General features: G+C 44.4%; 1 protein-coding gene across 1 annotated transcript in view; it reads right to left on the bottom strand.

Annotated features, from left to right (window-relative positions):
• MRPL58 (mitochondrial ribosomal protein L58) overlaps window positions 1–18,748 on the bottom strand; it is a 106,877-nt gene that overhangs the window by 33,503 nt on the left and 54,626 nt on the right. The window contains exon 4 of the mRNA XM_068262003.1: window positions 10,337–10,419. Within this exon, the coding sequence (XP_068118104.1) occupies window positions 10,337–10,419 (83 nt within the window). The remainder of the gene's footprint in view (window positions 1–10,336; window positions 10,420–18,748) is intronic.

Raw genomic sequence — 18,748 nt, 5'->3', positions numbered from 1 at the left:
TTTGTATTTATATAACACTGACATCTTTTACTGTCTTGTCACTAAGGATGGTCAGTGAGGTGCAAGTAATTCCGAAGTCATACAAATTATGCAAACTTTGTATGCAAATGTATACAGCTTGTAAATGGACCAACCAAATCCTGCCAAGGTGGAATTCTATTAGGCAGTTTTAAAAGCTGCATAAATATGACTTTAAAATGTGCATACTCAAAATTCAGCTGTCACTACCTGCTCCCTAAAGGGTCTCACAATCTAATCCCTACCATATAGTCTTATATCCATCATAGTTTTTGTTTTTTTCTTCAAGCAAAGCAACAAGCAAACAAAAGAGGTACAAAATGACATGCATTATCAAAATAAAGAATCAGAATAGTACTACAGTATAATCTCATCATAATAAACTCTGATAAAGTAAACAATTACTATATATTAAACTACCTCTTTAGGTCCCTGCCAATCTCCATTATAGGTCTATGGGAGCCATGCCTGGTATATTAAACTCTGATATAATAAAACTTCCGTTATAGTAAACATGTTTTTTGGCCCCACGTGATGCTGAGTCTGGATATAGTAAAAAGTGGGCAGTGCATGCGTCACATGTCAGTGTGAAACCCATGGTCGTCTGTTCTCTTCAGGCTGGTTGCAGGTGAGTTAATGCCTGATAAGAAGAATGGCACCGGCTCTGAATATACATTTCTATACAAAAAAGCAGCCTGGAGAAAAGGAGGAATGTGAAAGTAAACAAAAGAGGATGCAGCGTTACCACTTCCACTTTGCAATCACCGATAAAAGTATTGTCACAGTTCTCCCACGGGATTGTACGCACACTTGGGTAGCTCTTCCTTTACTAACGATCATGCTGCTGGTAGTGTGTGGAGAGCAGTACAGGCTACTTTCACTTATAGTGCAGATCAGAGCGGGCCTATTCGCTGAAAAATCGAAGACAGTGGAGAGTAGATTGCTAAGTCCCGCCTGACGAGGTATCAGAGCCACACAAATTCAAGATGTGAGTTGCTTAATATGATTGGCTGCATTTTGAATAGAGGCTTCATGATTGACTCAAGAGTGAGCAGAAAGTTTTGCAAGATACATGCTGCTCGTCCCTCCCACGGGAAGTAAGTGTCTGCCTCTATTCAGTGACTTGTGCACCCTGGATACTGTACTAGCAATTTGTGTAGCCTGGCTATGCAGCCCAAAGGTGTACTTAACCCTGTAGTCCACCAAATGCAAGTGCTTGTACTGCACCTCCAATGGGAGGATGTAGTTGCTCCTTTGCAGCAGAAAATGTACCAGGGCATGCAGGACAATTTCTGCTATAGTAAACTTCTGATATAGTAAACCCGTAGTCATGGTCTCTTGGAGTTTACTAGAATGAGATTATACTGTATATAAGAGCATGAATGACAGGTTTCAGTTCAAATGAGTTAGCTTGCATAATAAACAGGACAACAGAAGTAAACCAGCAATCAAAATCAGGGTAAAGCTATATACGCTATACATAATCTATGTCTAGTGTGTAGGAAAGTTCTTCAATTACATACACCTATATGGAATATGGAACCTAACTTTTAACTTAATTGACTAACAGTAAAATAAAAAAAAAGACCACTAAAGAAATAGTAAAGCTAGAACAAGTTAGATCGCAAACTATCTTTAAAGCAGACCTTCAGGGCAATTTACAGCTAGTGTGAGGGACACTAACTCAATGGCCTCAATTCACTAAGCATTACAGCATTCAGTAAAGCTGAAAAGAGCTGATTTTATAGATAAACTTCCAATTCACTTTACCTATTACCGCACAGAAAATTTAAATTACCAACTAGTGAGGTGAACTACTGACTTGTGTGGTAAATACCTCAAAAAATGTCAAGAAATTGCAATTCACAAAGATTAACGCATTCAGTAAATCAAGTAAAAGTGTTCTGTATCTTTCTCCAGCTCTGACCAGCTGATAACTCACTCTCTCCATGCAATAACATTGACAGACGGCCAATAGGGAGAACCACACAGCCCTGCTTCTCACCGTGATTTGGTCTGACACCATGGAAGGCGGGACTTCACTCTGGCAGGGCAGGGGAAGGAGACATTTTATGAGGCTTTTCTGCATCACTTTAGATGTGAAAATCTGTATACTATTATACAGAAGAGCTCCTCTGGCGGCTGCAACACATGTAAAGGGATACCACGGATGCACTGGACAGAAAACCCTGACTGACGCAAACAGCTTCCTGCCTGATTACCTACTCTACAGCTGGTAAGTGAGACTTACCAAGCAGGGCTTATTGAATCGAAGCATGTTTGTTGTGTAAGTTACCTACCTCATCTGCAAAATCTTTAGTGAATTTGAAAAAAAAAAAAAAAGTGTAAAATACCAAATGCGGTATTTTATCTTCCTAAATGATTTTACTGAACTGCCCTTAGTGAATTGAGGCCAATATGTTATAATACATTATGATAGATGAAATTGTAGTTACTTACCAGCTTGCCCACCCACTTATGGCAAAACACCATGGCATTTTTATGGAAGCTGAGATAGCGCTTTCACTTTCCAGCCTCCAGCTCTGTTGTCACCCTGTAGATGCGGTGTAATCATTAAAGATTGCTATTTGAGCAGAGATGAAATCTTGCGTGATTATGCCATGGCCACAGTGCTAGTGGTGGGCTACAGAGCTAGAGGGCTGTGGAGGAGGTAACCCAGCTTCCAAAAAGCCACCATGTTTTTTTCCCATAAAAGGAGGTGGGGCCTTTGCCTTGTATGGCATGCAGTAGTCTATACAGTGCGCAACTACAACTGCGGCTATTGTAACATACTGTGTAAAGTTAGCAGAAGTTTTGAGTCAGGATGATACCATTTATACTCTACTGCTTTTAACCTATACCTGGGGCTTCTTCCAGCCCCTAAAAGTCTCTTGTGTCCCATAGATGAGTGCCACAGTCCCAAAGTATATTGCTTGCCACTGTAAGAGGCTTATCTCCCTTTCCATAGCCCAAAGAAACCCTCTTTCCACTGCAGGGCTAAAAAAGGGAAATGCTTCCAATGTGATAAGCAAAGATAGACTTGGGGCCCATTCATATTTCCTGGGTAGAGTTAATGGGGCGAGTCCCCTATGTAAAGAGAGGACCCAGGGAGCCCTTACCAGGTTCCTACTTGATTGATACTTTTTTTTTTTTTAATAACAATCCAACCTTTCTGAGTCGCATTGTGTTGCCATTCAAGAATTGTATTTAGGGCTATAGCCTTTACAATAGGTTTTCATGTCAGGGATCCCCAAACTAGCCTCTCTGTGTAATTATTGTAGCACAGGACAAAAGGGAATTTTCCCCTTTTAAAGAGTAACTGCAGTGAAAATAATGTAATGAAAAAAAGTGCTTAATTTTTACAATAATTTAGTCAGTGTTTGCCCATTCTAAAATCTTTCCTCTCCCTGATTTACATCCTGAAATGTATCACATGGTGACATTTTTACTGCTGGCAGGTGATGTCTGTGGAAGGAGATGCTGCTTTTTTTTTAGCAGTTTGAAACCGCTGTTATTTCCCACAACGCAATGATGGAAGAAATTGGTTAGCACTCCAGCTTCTCAATAAGCAGAATTTATTCTCAAGCCATGTGTCAACACTCAAGTTAACAATTGTTTTGGGGCCATCAAGGGTCCCCTTCTTCAGAACAGTGCAGACAGTTAACTTGAGTGTTGACACATGACTTAGGAATAAATTCTGCTTATTGAGAAGCTGGAGTGCTAACCAATTTCTTCTACCATTGGACTGTTCTTCAGATGTTGCTTGGCATCCATGGTTATGCACCCAAACAATACGGAAAGGTGTGCCTCTCCCTACCATTTACTTTTATTTCCCACAATGCAACAAGGGCCCCAGTGTGTACCTAGGTGCTGACAACACACTGCAGGAGGGGTTTCACCACAATATCAGCCATACAGAGCCCCCTGATGATCCGTTTGAGAAAAGGTAAAGATTTCTCATGGGCATTGTGAATAGATCCAATTGAGTAACAGTGTCTGTTGACATCCATTAGGATGCGGTCCATTCCTGGGTTCGAATCCCAGCCAGGGCACTATCTGCAAAGAGTTTGTATGTTCTCTCCGTGTCTGCGTGGGTTTCCTCCGGGCACTCCGGTTTCCTCCCACATTCCAAAAACATACAGATAAGTTAATTGGCTCCCCCTAAAAATTGGCCCTAGACTACAGTACTTACACTACATATTATAGACATATGGCAATGGTAGGGATTAGATTGTGAGCTCCTTTGAGGGACAGTTAGTGACAAGACATATATATATATATATATATATATATATATATATATATATATATACTGTACAGCGCTGCGTAATATGTCGGCGCTATATAAATACTAAATAATAATAATAATAATAATTTAGTTCCGATAAACAGATCGTTTTTAATGCCAGTGTGAAAGTTAGTAGTAAACTGTACTCCCAAGTAACAGAGAGTGTTCTTTGGAATCAAAACAGAAATTGCTGTTGAGCCTAGATAGTTCTGAAGAATCAAGAAAAGAGCAGTTTTTGGCAAAGACACTCCAGGCTATCAGGGCGCTGTTAGAGTGCTCAATAATTCACGTTCCATCTGTTTTGTACGTTTGTTCTTTTCCCTGCGTTTTGGAGTCTCCAGGCGCCCATCTTCCCTTCACACTGCTATGCCTTTAACTCCACCTTTGCCCCATCCTCCAAGGCCAATAACAGCAAAGACAGAGGCGCTTTGGTCCACCCACTCACTCGCAAGGCCAATACGAACTTTCTGCAGCTCTGCTTCTCCAGCCCTACACCTCACCCTGTGCACGTCACACTGCGATGTAATGATGACAGGTCTGGGGAGAGCCGGGGACGGACTGTAGCAGCACACAACCAAGACCATCCTGTTGGGGGGGGGGGGTGAGAAGATGACTGAGACACCCGGCCCATCAGTCATTGGGAGGATCCTGCAAGGGAGGTGGTGGGGAGGCAGAAGCAGTAGCTGCAACTGTACAGGTCATGTTAGCAAGCGAGTCCCTGTGCACCACCGCCTGGTGGTGCTGCTGCTGCAGACCAGGGCTCTGTGTGTCTTTGTGCCTCTAAGTGTTTTCCCTGCTGGCAGATGTGGTCTATTTCTTGGTCTCACTGTGGAACAGGGGAGGACGGCACAAACACCAAAAGTGGAGTTTGGGGGAGGGTGGAGTCCACTTGACGCCTAGGGGGACCCTGCGGTGAAGTATGTTCCTCACTTTGTGTTCCCTGGTGTGTGAAACTGAATTGACAGTTGGGTTGGGCACACTATTTGAGAATGGGGGGGGGGGGGGGGGGGAAATAATACTAATACACTTATACTTTTTAGCCATAGACAATGAACAAGCATGCAGAACAGATGTTTCTGACTTAAGTCTGACTGGATTAGCAGCATGCTTGTTTCAGGTTTATGATGCAGATACTACTGCAGCCAAAGAGATAAGTAGTACTGCCAGGCAACTAGTATTGTTTAAGAGGAAATAAATATGCCTATGTAATGTAACAAAAACGGAAACAGCACAAAGGCACACAACCTGTTTCGGGTGTAGCCCTTCCTCAGGTGTGCCACACCTTACCACAAAGACACCTTCATACCCCACCCACAACAAGTCACATGATTCCACACTCACATGACATGATAAAGCATAAACAAGCAAACAAAGTATTCAAATCAAAATACTGGGGGGGAGGGAGGGGGGGGAACTACACATTAGGTGTCCACCCTAGCTAATCAATGAGGAGAGCTCCCTGTCTCTGCTAACTCCCTTTATGTCGCCTGTCTCCGCTAACTCCCTTTACGTCGCCACTGCTTTCTAACCGAACACAGTGAATCCAGAGCAGGAGACATGGGCGCACAGGGAGTAAATTTGGCGCCGTCAGAAGACGGAGCTGAAGTTACTTTAAAACACAATAATTCGGCTCCCAGCAATTGCTGGAAGCCGAATTATTTCATTCCCCACCATCCATGGCGGCCTAGAGGGGGAATAGTATTTAGCACGGCTGGGAACTTGTGCAGCAGGAGGATCAGCCATATACCAGCTGTATCCTGCGCTCTCCCAGCGCCGATTCCTCTCGTACGCCTTACTAACAACCTCCAAGATCGCCCCACAACACTCCAAACTCACTGTCTCAATCAGTGCTGGCAAGCGGTAAAAAAAGAGTCTATGCGACAGGTTCGTAACAGCGGATCGTTTGTAAATCGGGGACAACCTGTAGTATTTAAATAAACAGGTGATTTTATTAGCCTGGTACTTAAGTGACTCAGTATGATCCCTAAGCTTATGGATATAGGTGAACTCTCTTTTTAATGTTGTGCGCCAGCAAGATCCCACATTTGTTACTGAATTCATAGATATTTTTTACTTTATTATTATTATTTAGTATTTATATAGCGCCGACAATTTCCGCAGCGCTGTACAGAGTATATTGTCTTGTCACTTACTTCGTTGTGAAATTCCTTCCTCCTCCTCGCAACATTCTTATGAGCTTCCCAAACTGCACTTCTCAAAGTAATTCCAGAAAACCTCCCCGAGGGCCTGAGCCCAATAATGCAGTTGCATCCGTTTGTCAGCAACACATCAATGTTACAGATACTGAAAAGCAGAGACAAGCAGGCTCAGGCCCTGACTGATTTCTTTCTTTCTGATTTCTTAACGGTATCGTCCTCCGATGACTGCATTTGTTGTGGCCCCTGCCAAAAGACCAATCTAACCAGACATTGTAGAGATCAGATATCATTAGATTTTAAATTTTGGCCTGCATAACCAAACCTAGAAAATATTGATCCACTCAGAGTCAATACGGGTATAAACATTGTGCACCAGAAATAAATAAGAAAAATCTTGATCTAAAGCAGGTGTGAAACTCAAAGTGGGCTGAAATTAAACATTGGGACCAAGTTGCTGGCTTCACTGTCTAGTGGCCACCTTCCTCCCTTATACAGTTCCCTGGTGTCTAGTGGCCCTCCTCCCTCCCTTATACAGTTCCCCGGTGTCTAGTGGCTCTCCTCCCTCCCTTATACAGTTCACTGGTGTCTAGTGCCCCCCCCCCCCCCCCTTATAGTTTCCTGGTGTCTAGTGGCTCCCCTTCTCTCCCCTATACAGTTCCCTGGTGTCTAGAACCCCTCTTTCCCACATATGCCTTCCTTGGTTATCTAGGGCTTCACTCCCAATATAGCTTCCCTGGTGGCCTAGAGTGGGCCAAACATAATGCAAAGTGGGGAAACCACTTGAGGGCCAAATTTAATGGCTCTGAGGGCCAGATTTGATCCGTGGGCCAGAGTTTGACATGTATGATCTAAAGGATGAAGATACCTTCAATAGCCCACTAGGACTAGTGTTTCATAAGCATCCTTGGAATACAATTGTCCCTAAAGTAGGTTTCTGTTATAATTTAAGTAGGCCTCAGTTATTTGGACTGAGTTAGTCAAAAAGGCTTGATGAGCAGACCTGCCTTTTAAGGGGATTTTCTCTGAAGAGAGAAAATCTGCAGTTCTGTCAGCAGAACTAGAACATACCAAGAAGCTGTTCTGAACAAGGCCGCAGGTCTCCCTGACCTGGGCCTGGAACAATAAACATCAGTCATGTTTTGTAAATATTCACATTCCTGCATGTATGTCAAATGTCTCATTGATTATTAATCGAGTAGGCGGGTATGATGACGCCACGAGTGGGTCCACCAATAGACTGATATAGGGGGTGGCGAAGATGATGTCAGATTTAACTCTTTCCTAGTCGGTATTAAATCTGGAGCGAGCGATGGAGAGGGCACTTCTGCTTCTTCCTTCTGCACTAGCTCGCAAGGCCGACTTGGACCTCTAAGCATGTTATTCCTTTATGTAAGCTGATATAATGTATGCTATGTACATAGGTAGTTTAGTGTAACGTAGGTAGGAAGAAGGTACCTGATAGACTTCAGTAGGGAGTCTAATCATGAGCTTATAATGCAACATGAAGATTTGCATAGCTAGGATATGATGACTGTATCTATCTGTCCTTCTGTGACTTGAATAAATAACGGAAACATTGGAGAAGCCTGAGAAAGTCTATTTCCTGTTTGCTGTGTGGAGAGTCAAGTGATCTCACAGTCTGTGAGACGATGGTGTCGAAGCAAGGTGATAAGAACAGTTTATAACAGTTTCCTGTAACATAAGCATCTGTGGCCACAGGCTGCGTATTTCAGGCCACTATCTACCTCTTTCACATGGGGAACAGAACCCTCTCACATTGTACATTGTAACTTATTTGTCAGAGCCAGTCATGAATTATGGGATTTGTGATAGCAGCAACACATCGTAACCCGGGTTATAAAGTATTTGGAAAATAATGCAACTCTAAAGTAAAAGCAAAGATCTTAGAACTCCACATCTCTTCTTATCTTATCACAGGAGCCCTATGTGGGGAATATGCCACCAACAATGGTTAGGAAGCACTGCTTCCGGGCAAAGTAGGAGGAAGTCCATACCATAGAATTATGGGAAAGTTAACTTACCTACCATATCTGACCTCCCCCACCCCCCTTCCTTTCCAAAACAGAACAGCACTAAGCATTTCTAAACATTCGTTGTAGAGCAAACTGAAACATTATTCCTCTTCTGAATGCAATAAACATTAGGACCAAATAGCCAAAACATGGAGGTGAAATTAAGCACAAAACCCAGAGAAAGTCTCGGTGGAGATACGCAATCATGAGTTTAGAGCAATTGCAGCACATTGCTCAAATCAAAAACCAAAAATGAAAGAAAAATAATCTCCCTCTGCTCCAGCAGGAGATCACAAGACTCAGAACCACAGCAAAGTGCTACATGGACAGCTTTTAGGGAGGTTCAGTACGTTGATCCTGTTCAAGATCTCTTTCTCAGCAAAATCCAGACTTGCTACAGTTCACACTGGCAAGGCTGAGGGGTCAGCAGTGCCTCTCCAATCTGTGAAGTCAACACTCGGGAGGTTAAAGTCAGACAGCAGCTTTAGAAGGTCATCCTAAACGCAGTACAGCCATTTTCCATTTAAGGTAGCAACAACAGCAAAGGTTTACCCCCACCTATAAACACCAACAGCTTGACGGATTGTATGTAAGTTTGCTTCACCGCCCTCCTCTGCATAAGGATCCTCCTGGAAATATCTGAAAATAGGGATTGCTGTGCCTCATCAAAATCCAGAAAATTTTAACCTCTCATATTATACATACAAAGTTGGAGCAGGCACACCATCATATTAGTCTTGATTACTTGAAAGTGTGACCTAGGCAAAATCACAGGAAACATACAGGAACAAAGTCCACATGCCTTGAAAAAAGGGAGATCCCTGCAAAGCTCCCCCAAAATTGTTGAACTGTTGGTGGATTATGGCACAATAAAGTGCGTGCGGTTACAGATAAAACTGGTCTGCTGGCAGACTTTGTTCCTGAAACTCTGTTGTGCATAATACATTGGAACAGTGTATTTTATGGGTTTTATTTTTGAAAAACACAGTTAACATTAAGTTTGTTCAGTAACATTCAAATTATACTTTAATGTTAGATAACGCAAAAATTATGCTGGCTGACACTCGTATACTATTTTAGGAAAATCAGAGAAAAATATAATTTGCATAATAATTTGAAATGGTGTGCAGACAAGACACAGAAAATGTATATCACACTTTTCTCCTGGCAGAATCAAAGTGCCAGAGCTGCAGCCACTAGGGTGTGTTCAGTAGGCAGTAGCAGTGTTAGGGAGTCTTGCCCAAGGTCTTTTTACTGAAAAGGTGACAGCTTATTAAACAGGAAGAGACGAGATTCGAACCCTGGTCTCCTGTGTCATAGACCTTAACCAGTACACTATCCTGCCACTAATTATGTAAGTTATATATGAATGATAAAAATGCCCCAAAATAGCTTTATTTTGTAGAAGACCGCAACTTTGTATTTCTCAATGCACTACAAAGCTATGTAGCTTTCAACGTCCCCACATTTAACCCTGCACATGATCAATACATATTTACAACATTCACAACTTTGTTTTCTGGTTGAACTCGATGGACGTATGTCTTTTTTTCAACCTAAATAACTATGTAACAACAGTGTTGCAATCAAAATTGAGCAAAGCCATATGTTTTTTTAATAATTGTTTAATTTACTGGGTTTATCAAATCGAATGCCTGATCAATTGGAAGAACAACATTTAGTATACTACTAGTGTCAGCGTTGTTCACAGTGCAAATAGTTGAAACAAACAGCTGAGGGCATTCAAAATAATTATTGCATGCCAAACTAAATACCATTGTCTCAAAGCAGTTAAATAAGTCAAAGACTGTTATAGATCATTAAAAAGGTTTATTTACCATCACAGAGATTTTCTGTCTAACATCTTCGGGAATCCAAACTGCAGAAGACAGCTGAAAACGGACTTCTGCTTTAGAGTTGACTGTGGAAAGAAGAAGAATTGCTATAATACGTTGCAAGGTTTAAGCACACAAAAACATGGACAAAAATAAAATAAAATACTAAAACAGCACTGAAAGCAACACAGTTGAATCTTGGCCAATGGAATAAAAATATGCCAAAAGGGAGAAATATTACGATTAGGAGAAATTGTGCTAATGATAATTACTTTCTGAGAGAGTAAAAGGATACGTGATTTTTGGCATATTTTTCCATTAAGCGTACGAGAAGAAAACTGACACATAGCAGCTGCCTGAAAAAGACTAGTATACCCATTGCTTTATAAAGGTGGTCAACTGGCGAATAAAAAGAGGGCCTCAGCTGCGACTCCTGAGTAGGGATAGTCAATGAAATACAAATAACTGCAATGATTAATTGCCTTTTGTGCCTTTTCTTTCTGTAATTATTACCATCTGTGTCTTCTCCTGCGTGCTTTCTGTGCCCTTTGCATCTGAGATTAGCCCTTTGCCTTTGTGATCCCTTCCTCAAGGTGGCCATACAATGGCATGCGTTTTTGCCCAAATAAATTAAAAACCAATGGTGATTTTCTGTTATAAAACATAACTACATCGCATTTCACATTACCTGGTGTTCATTATTATTGATAACAGCGCCAACATATTCCGTGGCACTGTACAAAGTAAGAAACGAACATGGGGTACATAATACAGACAATGGTGTACACCAATATAGAAAATACATAATTGGTGACAAAATACAAAAACGATACAAAATACAAGGTACAGAATTGGTAATGACAGTGATAAAAGTAACTTGATGAATAACATGTATAATGATTTCCAGGACACAAAAGGGGAGAGAGACCTGCCCTTGCGAGCTTATACTCTAAAGGAATGGGGGTGGGGGAAGACAAGAGGCGGGGGGGGGGTAGTATACAAACACAAAGAGGCAGTGTGTTTTAGGATATCTAGTAGGAGTGCAATTTGGTCTTAGGACAAAGGGGCAGTGGTCTAAGGTAGAGCATATGCTTGTCAGAACAAGTGAGTTTTAGTGATCGTTTAGAGGTAACAAAGGTTGGCGAGTGACGGATGTGTTGTGGGAGGGCATTCCAGAGAAGGGGTGAAGCGCGAGCAAAATCTTGCAAGCGTGAATGTGAGGAGGTAATTCTAGGAGGAATCAGAAGCTCATGTGCAGATCGGAGATTGCGATTGGGTTGGTATCTGGATATTAGTGAGGAGATATACAGGGAAGATAGATTGTGGAGCGCTGTGTAAGTTAGGGTTAAAGCGGATCCGAGATGAAAAACTAACAAGTAACTTGTCTATATATCTTATCTAAAGTTTAGATAGTTTACACAGCAAATCTAGCTGAAAACAGCTTTAATAGAATATGATTATTTCTTCCTGTGATACAACGACAGCAGCCATGTTGTGTGTAAACATTACAAAAAGGCAGGCTTATCTGCATCTTGAGCAGAAAAAACCTAATCCCCCCTCCTCCTCTGAAATCTCTGGCTAGTAATACCTCCCCTTCCTCCTGCCCAGACTGAGCTCCCATGAGCCCTTGCTACTGTCTGGAAGTGCCTTGGCTCTCTGAAAACCTGTGGGCATGGCTTGTTTAGTTTATAGGGAATTAGAGCATTAAAACAAAAATAAAAAAGTATTTGGCTTGAGGAATGCCCTATAAACAATAGGAAAGAAACACAATTATGCAATGAGTAAAAGTTCATCTCGGATCCACTTTAAGAGTTTGAACTGGATCCTCTGTTTAATTGGCAGCCAGTGAAGAGCTTGACAAAGAGGGGGCAGCAGAAGAAGATCGAGAAGAAAGATGAATGAGACGAGCAGCTGAGTTCAGTACTGACTGGCTCGGGGCCAGTCTGCTAGAAGGTAGTCCACAAAAGTAGTATGTTACAGTAGACCAGACGAGATATTTTAAGAGCATGTATTAACATTTTAGTTGTGTCTTTAGTGAGAAAAGGTCGGATGTGAGATATGTTTTTGACTTGGAGATGACAGGAGCTGGTTAGGGAGTGAACATGAGGAATAAAAGAGGAAGGAGTCAAATATTACCCCAAAGCACAGTGCTTTGGGAGCTGAAGTTATGCGAGTGTTAACATTTATTGTTATTTCAGGCAGAGTGGTTGACAGACACAATGGAAAATGATTAGTTCAGTTTTACTCATATTAACCACTTGATGACCCAGCCTTTACCCCCCCCCCCCCTTAAGGACCAGCGCTGATTTTGCTGATCTGTGCTGGGTGGGCTCTACAGCCCCCAGCACAGATCAAACACCAGGCAGAGCAACCAGATCGCCCCCCTTTTTTCCCCACTAGGGGGATGATGTGCTGGGGGGGGTCTGATCGCTCCTGCCTGCGTGTGGCTGGCGGGGGGGCACCTCAAAGCCCCCTCCACCGCAGGATTCTCCCGCTCCTCCCTCCCTTCCCCGAAGATCCGAGGCTGCACAGCAACGGATCTGTCCTGTGCAGCTTCTAACAGGCTCCTGCCTGTCATGTGACAGCGATCCCCGGCCGCTGATTGGCCGAGGGAACGCTGATCTAGTACAACGCTGCTACTGTTAGCAGCGTTGTATAAATGTAAACAAAGCGGATTATTTCCGCTTGTGTTTACATTTAGCCTGCGAGCCGCGATCGGCGGCCCGCAGGCTATTCACGGAGCCCCCGCCGTGAATTGACAGGAAGCGCTTCCTGATTAATTAGCCTGCAGCCGGCGTCGCAGATCTGCGTTGCTGGTCCTGCAGCTGCCACTTTGCCGACGCGCGTTATGAGTGCGCGGTCGGCAAGTGGTTAAGTGTTGGAGGGCACCGCTCAGGCCCCGCTGGGCCGATTTTAATATTTTTTTTTAAAACACGCAGCAAGCAAAGTGCAGCCGACCCGCCGCGAAAGAAGGCCCCCCCCCCCCCCCCGCAGACCCCGTGCGCAGCCTGGCCAATCAACGCCAGGCTGCGCTTTGGGGTGGATCGGGAGTCCCTGTGACGTCACGACGTCCATGACATCACTCAGTTTGTCGCAATGGCGACGGGGAAATCCCTCAAGGAAATCCCATTCAGAACGGGATTTTCCTTCTGGGCGTTATCGCCGGCGGCGATCGGAAGAGTGGGAGGGAATGAGCAGTAAGGGGACAATCATGTAGCTAGCGCTAGGCTAGCTACATGATGTAGCAGAAAGAAAAAAAAAAAAAATAATCGGCGAACAAAATCAGAATGCCCAGCAGGTTAAGAAGGAAGAGGACATAAAGGAGGATATAGCAGACAAGCAGTCAGGAACACATGTGCCAAGGGAGTTAAAGTCTGGGGCAGAGAGGTACAGTTGCGTATTGTCTGCATATAGGTAGTACTGAAACCCAAATTGATTAAGTCACCAAGACCGTGCATATAGATGGAAAAGAGGAGGGGGCCAAGGACAGATCCTTGAGGAACCCCAACAGACCAAGGTTGAGGAGAGGAGAAGAGATCTGATCTGAGTAAGAGACTGTGAAAGACCTTCCAGAGAGGTAGGAAGATAACCATTAGAGGCCCTTTATGCCTACGGATGAAAGTATCTGTAGGAGTAAGGTTTGGTCAACAGTATCAAATGCTGGTGACAGGTCAAGAAGGATGAGTATGGAAAATTGACCTTTGGATTTAGCTGCAAGATCATTGGCAACTTTAGTAAAAGATGTTTCTGTGGGGTGGTTAGAGCAAAAGCCAGTTTGGAACAGATCAAGCAGGGAGTTAGCAGATAAATAATGGCTTAATTCAGCATGTACCGTATTTCGCGCCGTATAAGACGCTCCGGAATATAAGACGCACCTAGGTTTAGAGGGCAAAAAGCAGGGAAAAAAAATATAAACTAAACCTGGTGCGTCCATATTTCAGGAGCGTCTTGTACATGACCTCCCCCAAATGGTGCCCTCCTGTGTCCCCATGTCTCCCCCAGGTGTCCTCCTGTCACCCCCAGTTGTCCTCCTGTACCCCCAAGTGTCAGTGCTGTACCCCCAAGTGTCAGTGCTGTACCCCCAAGTGTCAGTGCTGTACCCCCAAGTGTCAGTGCTGTACCCCCAAGTGTCAGTGCTGTACCCCCAAGTGTCAGTGCTGTACCCCCCAAGTGTCCTCCTGTCCCCCCCAAGTGTCCTGTCCCCCCCCCAAGTGTCCTGTCCCCCCCCCAAGTGTCCTGTCCCCCCCAAGTGTCCTCCTGCCCCCCCAAGTGTCCTCCCAAATGTGCTCCTGTCCCCCCCCAAGTGTCCTCCTGTCCCCCCCCCCCAAGTGTCCTCCCAAGTGTCCTCCTGTCCCCCCAAGTGTCCTGTCTCCCCAAGTGTCCTCCTGTCCCGACCCCCAAGTGTCCTCCTGCCCCCCCCCCCCCCTCAAGTGTCCCCCAGTGTCCTCCCAAATGTGCTTCTGTCCCCCCCAAGTGTCTTCCCAAAGTGCTCCTGGCCCCCCAAAGTGTCCTCCCGAGTGCCCTCCTCACTGTGTCCCCCCCCTGTTGCCGGGCCCCCCCTCCCTCTGTCGCCGGGTCCCCTCCTGTGAGAAGCGGCAGCATCAGAAGCTTACCTCCTCCATCTTGCCCGCGGCAACTGAAGGCCTCCGGCACCTATGGGCGGCTTCCTCTAGTGCCGGCTTGTAATGACGCGTCATTGATGACGCGTCATTACAAGCCGGCACTAGAGGAAGCCGCCCACAGGAGCCGGAGGTCTTCAATCGCCGCAGGCAAGATGGAGGTGGTAAGCTTCTGACGCTGACGCTTCTCACAGAGGGGGACCTGGCGACACAGGGGGGGGGGGGTGACCCGGCGACACAGGGGGAGGTGGAGACAAGCGGGGAGGTGGAGACAAGCGGGGAGGACTCACAGCGGCAAGGCAGGGAATACCCGATGGCGTCGGGTCGGCGGTTTGTATCGACGGGCGTCCGTAAGTCGGGTATTTCCTGCCTTTGCCGTATAAGACGCAGGGACTTTTTCTCCCCATTTTTTGGGGAGAAAAAGTGTGTCTTATACGGCGGAAAATACGGTATATGGCGTTCAAGTAATTTGGATGCAAATAGTAGAAGTGACACAGGGCGGTAGTTGGTGAGTGTGGTAGGATCTAGAAATGTTTTTTTTTAGAAGTGGTGTCACAGCAGCATTTTTGAGTGGGGATGGAAAGATGCCAGTGGAGAGGGACAGGTTAAATAGCGAATGTTAGTGCAGGCATGAGAGAGGAGGATAGCTATGGAATGAAATGGGAAGGAATAGGATCCAAAGGACAGGTGGTTAGATGAGCTTTGGATATTATAAAGGAGAGAGAATGTTCAGAGAGTGGAGAGAAGGCAGATAGGGAACGGTCAATGAGTGGTGTGGAGGTGAGATTGGGGGGCTGCATGGAGAATTCACTTCGAATTTTGTTAATTTTATCAGTGAAGTATGTTGCAAATTCTTCAGCTGATAGGCCTTGCCGCGCTGGGTCCTGTTTTGTACCCCAGCCAGGGGACTATCTGCATGGAGTTTGTATGTTCTCCCTGTGTCTGCGTGCATTTCCACTGGGCAGTCCAGTTTCCAAAAACAATACAGATAAGTCAATTGGCTTCACCCTAAAATTGGCTCTAGACTACGCTACATACACTACACAATACATACAGTTTCTTGCAAAAGTATTCGGCCCCCTTGAAGTTTTCCACATTTTGTCACATTACTGCCACAAACATGAATCAATCTTACTGGAATTCCACGTGAAAGACCAATACAAAGTGTTGTACACGTGAGAAGTGGAATGAAAATCATACAGGATTCCAAACATTTTTTACAAATCAATAACTGCAAAGTGGGGTGTGCGTAATTATTCAGCCCCCTGAGCCAATATTTTGTAGAACCACCTTTTGCTGCAATTACAGCTGCCAGTCTTTTAGGGTATGTCTCTACCAGCTTTGCCCATCTAGAGACTGAAATCCTTGCCCATTCTACTTTGCAAAACAGCTCCAGCTCAGTCAGATTAGATGGACAGCGTTTGTGAACAGCAGTTTTCAGATCTTGCCAGATTCTCAATTGGATTTAGATCTGGACTTTGACTGGGCCATTCTAACACATGGATAGGTTTTGTTTTAAACCATTCCATTGTTGCCCTGGCTTTATGTTTAGGGTCGTTGTCCTCCTGGAAGGTGAACCTCCGCCCCAGTCTCAAGTCTTTTGCAGACTCCAAGAGGTTTTCTTCCAAGATCGCCCTGTATTTGGCTCCATCCATCTTCCCATCAACTTTGAACAGCTTCCCTGTACCTGCTGAAGAGACGCAACCCCAGAGCATGATGCTGCCACCACGATATTTGACAGTGGGGGTGGTGTGTTCAGAGTGATGTGCAGTGTTAGTTTTCTGCCGCACATAGCGTTTTGCATTTTGGCCAAAAGTTCCATTTTGGTCTCATCCGACCAGAGCACCTTCTTCCACATGTTTGCCGTGTCCCCCACATGGCTTGTGGCAAACTGCAAACGGGAATTCTTATGCTTTTCTGTTAATAATGGCTTTCTTTTTGCCACTCTTCCATAAGAGCCAACTTTGAGCAGTGCACAACTAATAGTTGTCCTATGGACAGATTCCCCCACCTGAGCTGTAGATCTCTGCAGCTCGTCCAGAGTCACCATGGGCCTCTTGACTGCATTTCTGATCAGTGCTCTCCTTGTTCAGCCTGTGAGTTTAGGGGGACGGCCTTGTTTTGGTAGGTTCACAGTTGTGCCATACTCCTTCCATTTCTGAATGATCGCTTGAACAGTGCTCCGTGGGATGTTCAAGGCTTTGGAAATCTTTTTGTAGCCTAAGCCTGCTTTAAATTTCTCAATAACTTTATCCCTGACCTGTGTGGTGTGTTCTTTGGAGTTCATGGTGTTGTTGCTCCCAACATTCTGTTAGACAACCTCTGAGGCCGTCACAGAGCAGCTGTATTTGTACTGACATTAGATTACACACAGGTGCACTCTATTTAATCATTAGCACTCATCGGGCAATGTCTATGGGCAACTGACTGCACTCAGACCACAGGGGGCTGAATAATTATGCATACCCCACTTTGCAGTTATTGATTTGTAAAAAATGTTTGGAATCATGTATGATTTTCATTCCACTTCTCGCGTGTACACCACTTTGTCTTTCACGTGGAATTCCAATAAAATTGATTCATGTTTGTGGCAGTAATGTGACAAAATGTGGAAAACTTAAAGGGGGCCGAATACTTTTGCAAGCCACTGTACAAAGACATATGACTATGGTAGGGATTAGATTGTGAACCGCTCTGAGGGACGGTTAATTGAAAAGACAAACTCTGTACAGCACGGAGGAAGATATTGGTGCTATATAAATACTAAATAATAATAACTAACTATAATAAAAATCCATAATTATTTGCATCAATACTGCCTCATGGATTGCCACAGAGATATGATATTTACAGACATTTCATATCTCTTTTTGCTTTAACTACCCTAAGACCGCCTCATGCCAATGGGCGTAACCACGGCGGCAGGCCCAGGACCGCCTAACGCCAATTGGCGTCAAGTCCTGGGGCCGGCTACTGCAGGAGATCACGCGCACGTTGTGCGTGCATCTCCTGCTTGGTAGGTGGAGCCCTGCTCCGCCTTCAGTTTCCCATCGGAGACTGTTAGACTGTGAAACCGCCATCTTTTCACTTAGTACAGCGCTGCGATTTGCAGCAGCGCTGTACTGGGGACAGCCATGTGACACGGCTGTCCCCCTCGGGGAACAAGAGAGCGATCGGCTCTCAGGCTGAAGCCTATGATAGCCGATCGCCATGATTGGCTGGCTGCAGGGAGGGAGGGGAAAAAAATTAAATAAATAGCTATATTTATTAAAAAACAAATGACAAATATAAGAACAAACAAACATGGGGAGCAATCAGACCCCACCAGAGAGCTTTGTTGGTAGGGAGAAAAGGGGGGGGGGGCTTGGCCTTAAAGCAGCAGGGGCCTATTAAGAGAAAAATTGCCTGGTCTTTAGTGGGGGTTTAACACTGTGGTCCTCAAGTGGTTAATAAGAGGGGCAGAACTGGATCATGTGGCAGGGCCATCTCATCACAATCTCCAGTCTGTGCTGCAGATTCACATAGGTTCCTTCAATGCGGATCCACCTGCTGGACGATTTGGACCCAGCCCACATTTCTTTATTTTGGACTATAAACAAAGAACCCTTTACCAACATTCTTGGACTCATAATTCCAAAGGACATGGTAATTCTATAGACTGCTCAGACTTTATCCAGTTCATATTTCAACTTTTTATTCTTATTATTTTACTATATCAAATACCATTCGTTCGTTAGATAATTTTTGTCATTTTTCTGTATTCATTTTTATGCACAAATTGTTATAAAGTAAACGA

Source organism: Hyperolius riggenbachi, chromosome 12, assembly GCF_040937935.1.
Source record: "Hyperolius riggenbachi isolate aHypRig1 chromosome 12, aHypRig1.pri, whole genome shotgun sequence".
Classification (NCBI taxonomy): Eukaryota; Metazoa; Chordata; class Amphibia; order Anura; family Hyperoliidae; genus Hyperolius; species Hyperolius riggenbachi.
This window is presented reverse-complemented; position numbering and strand designations above follow the sequence as displayed.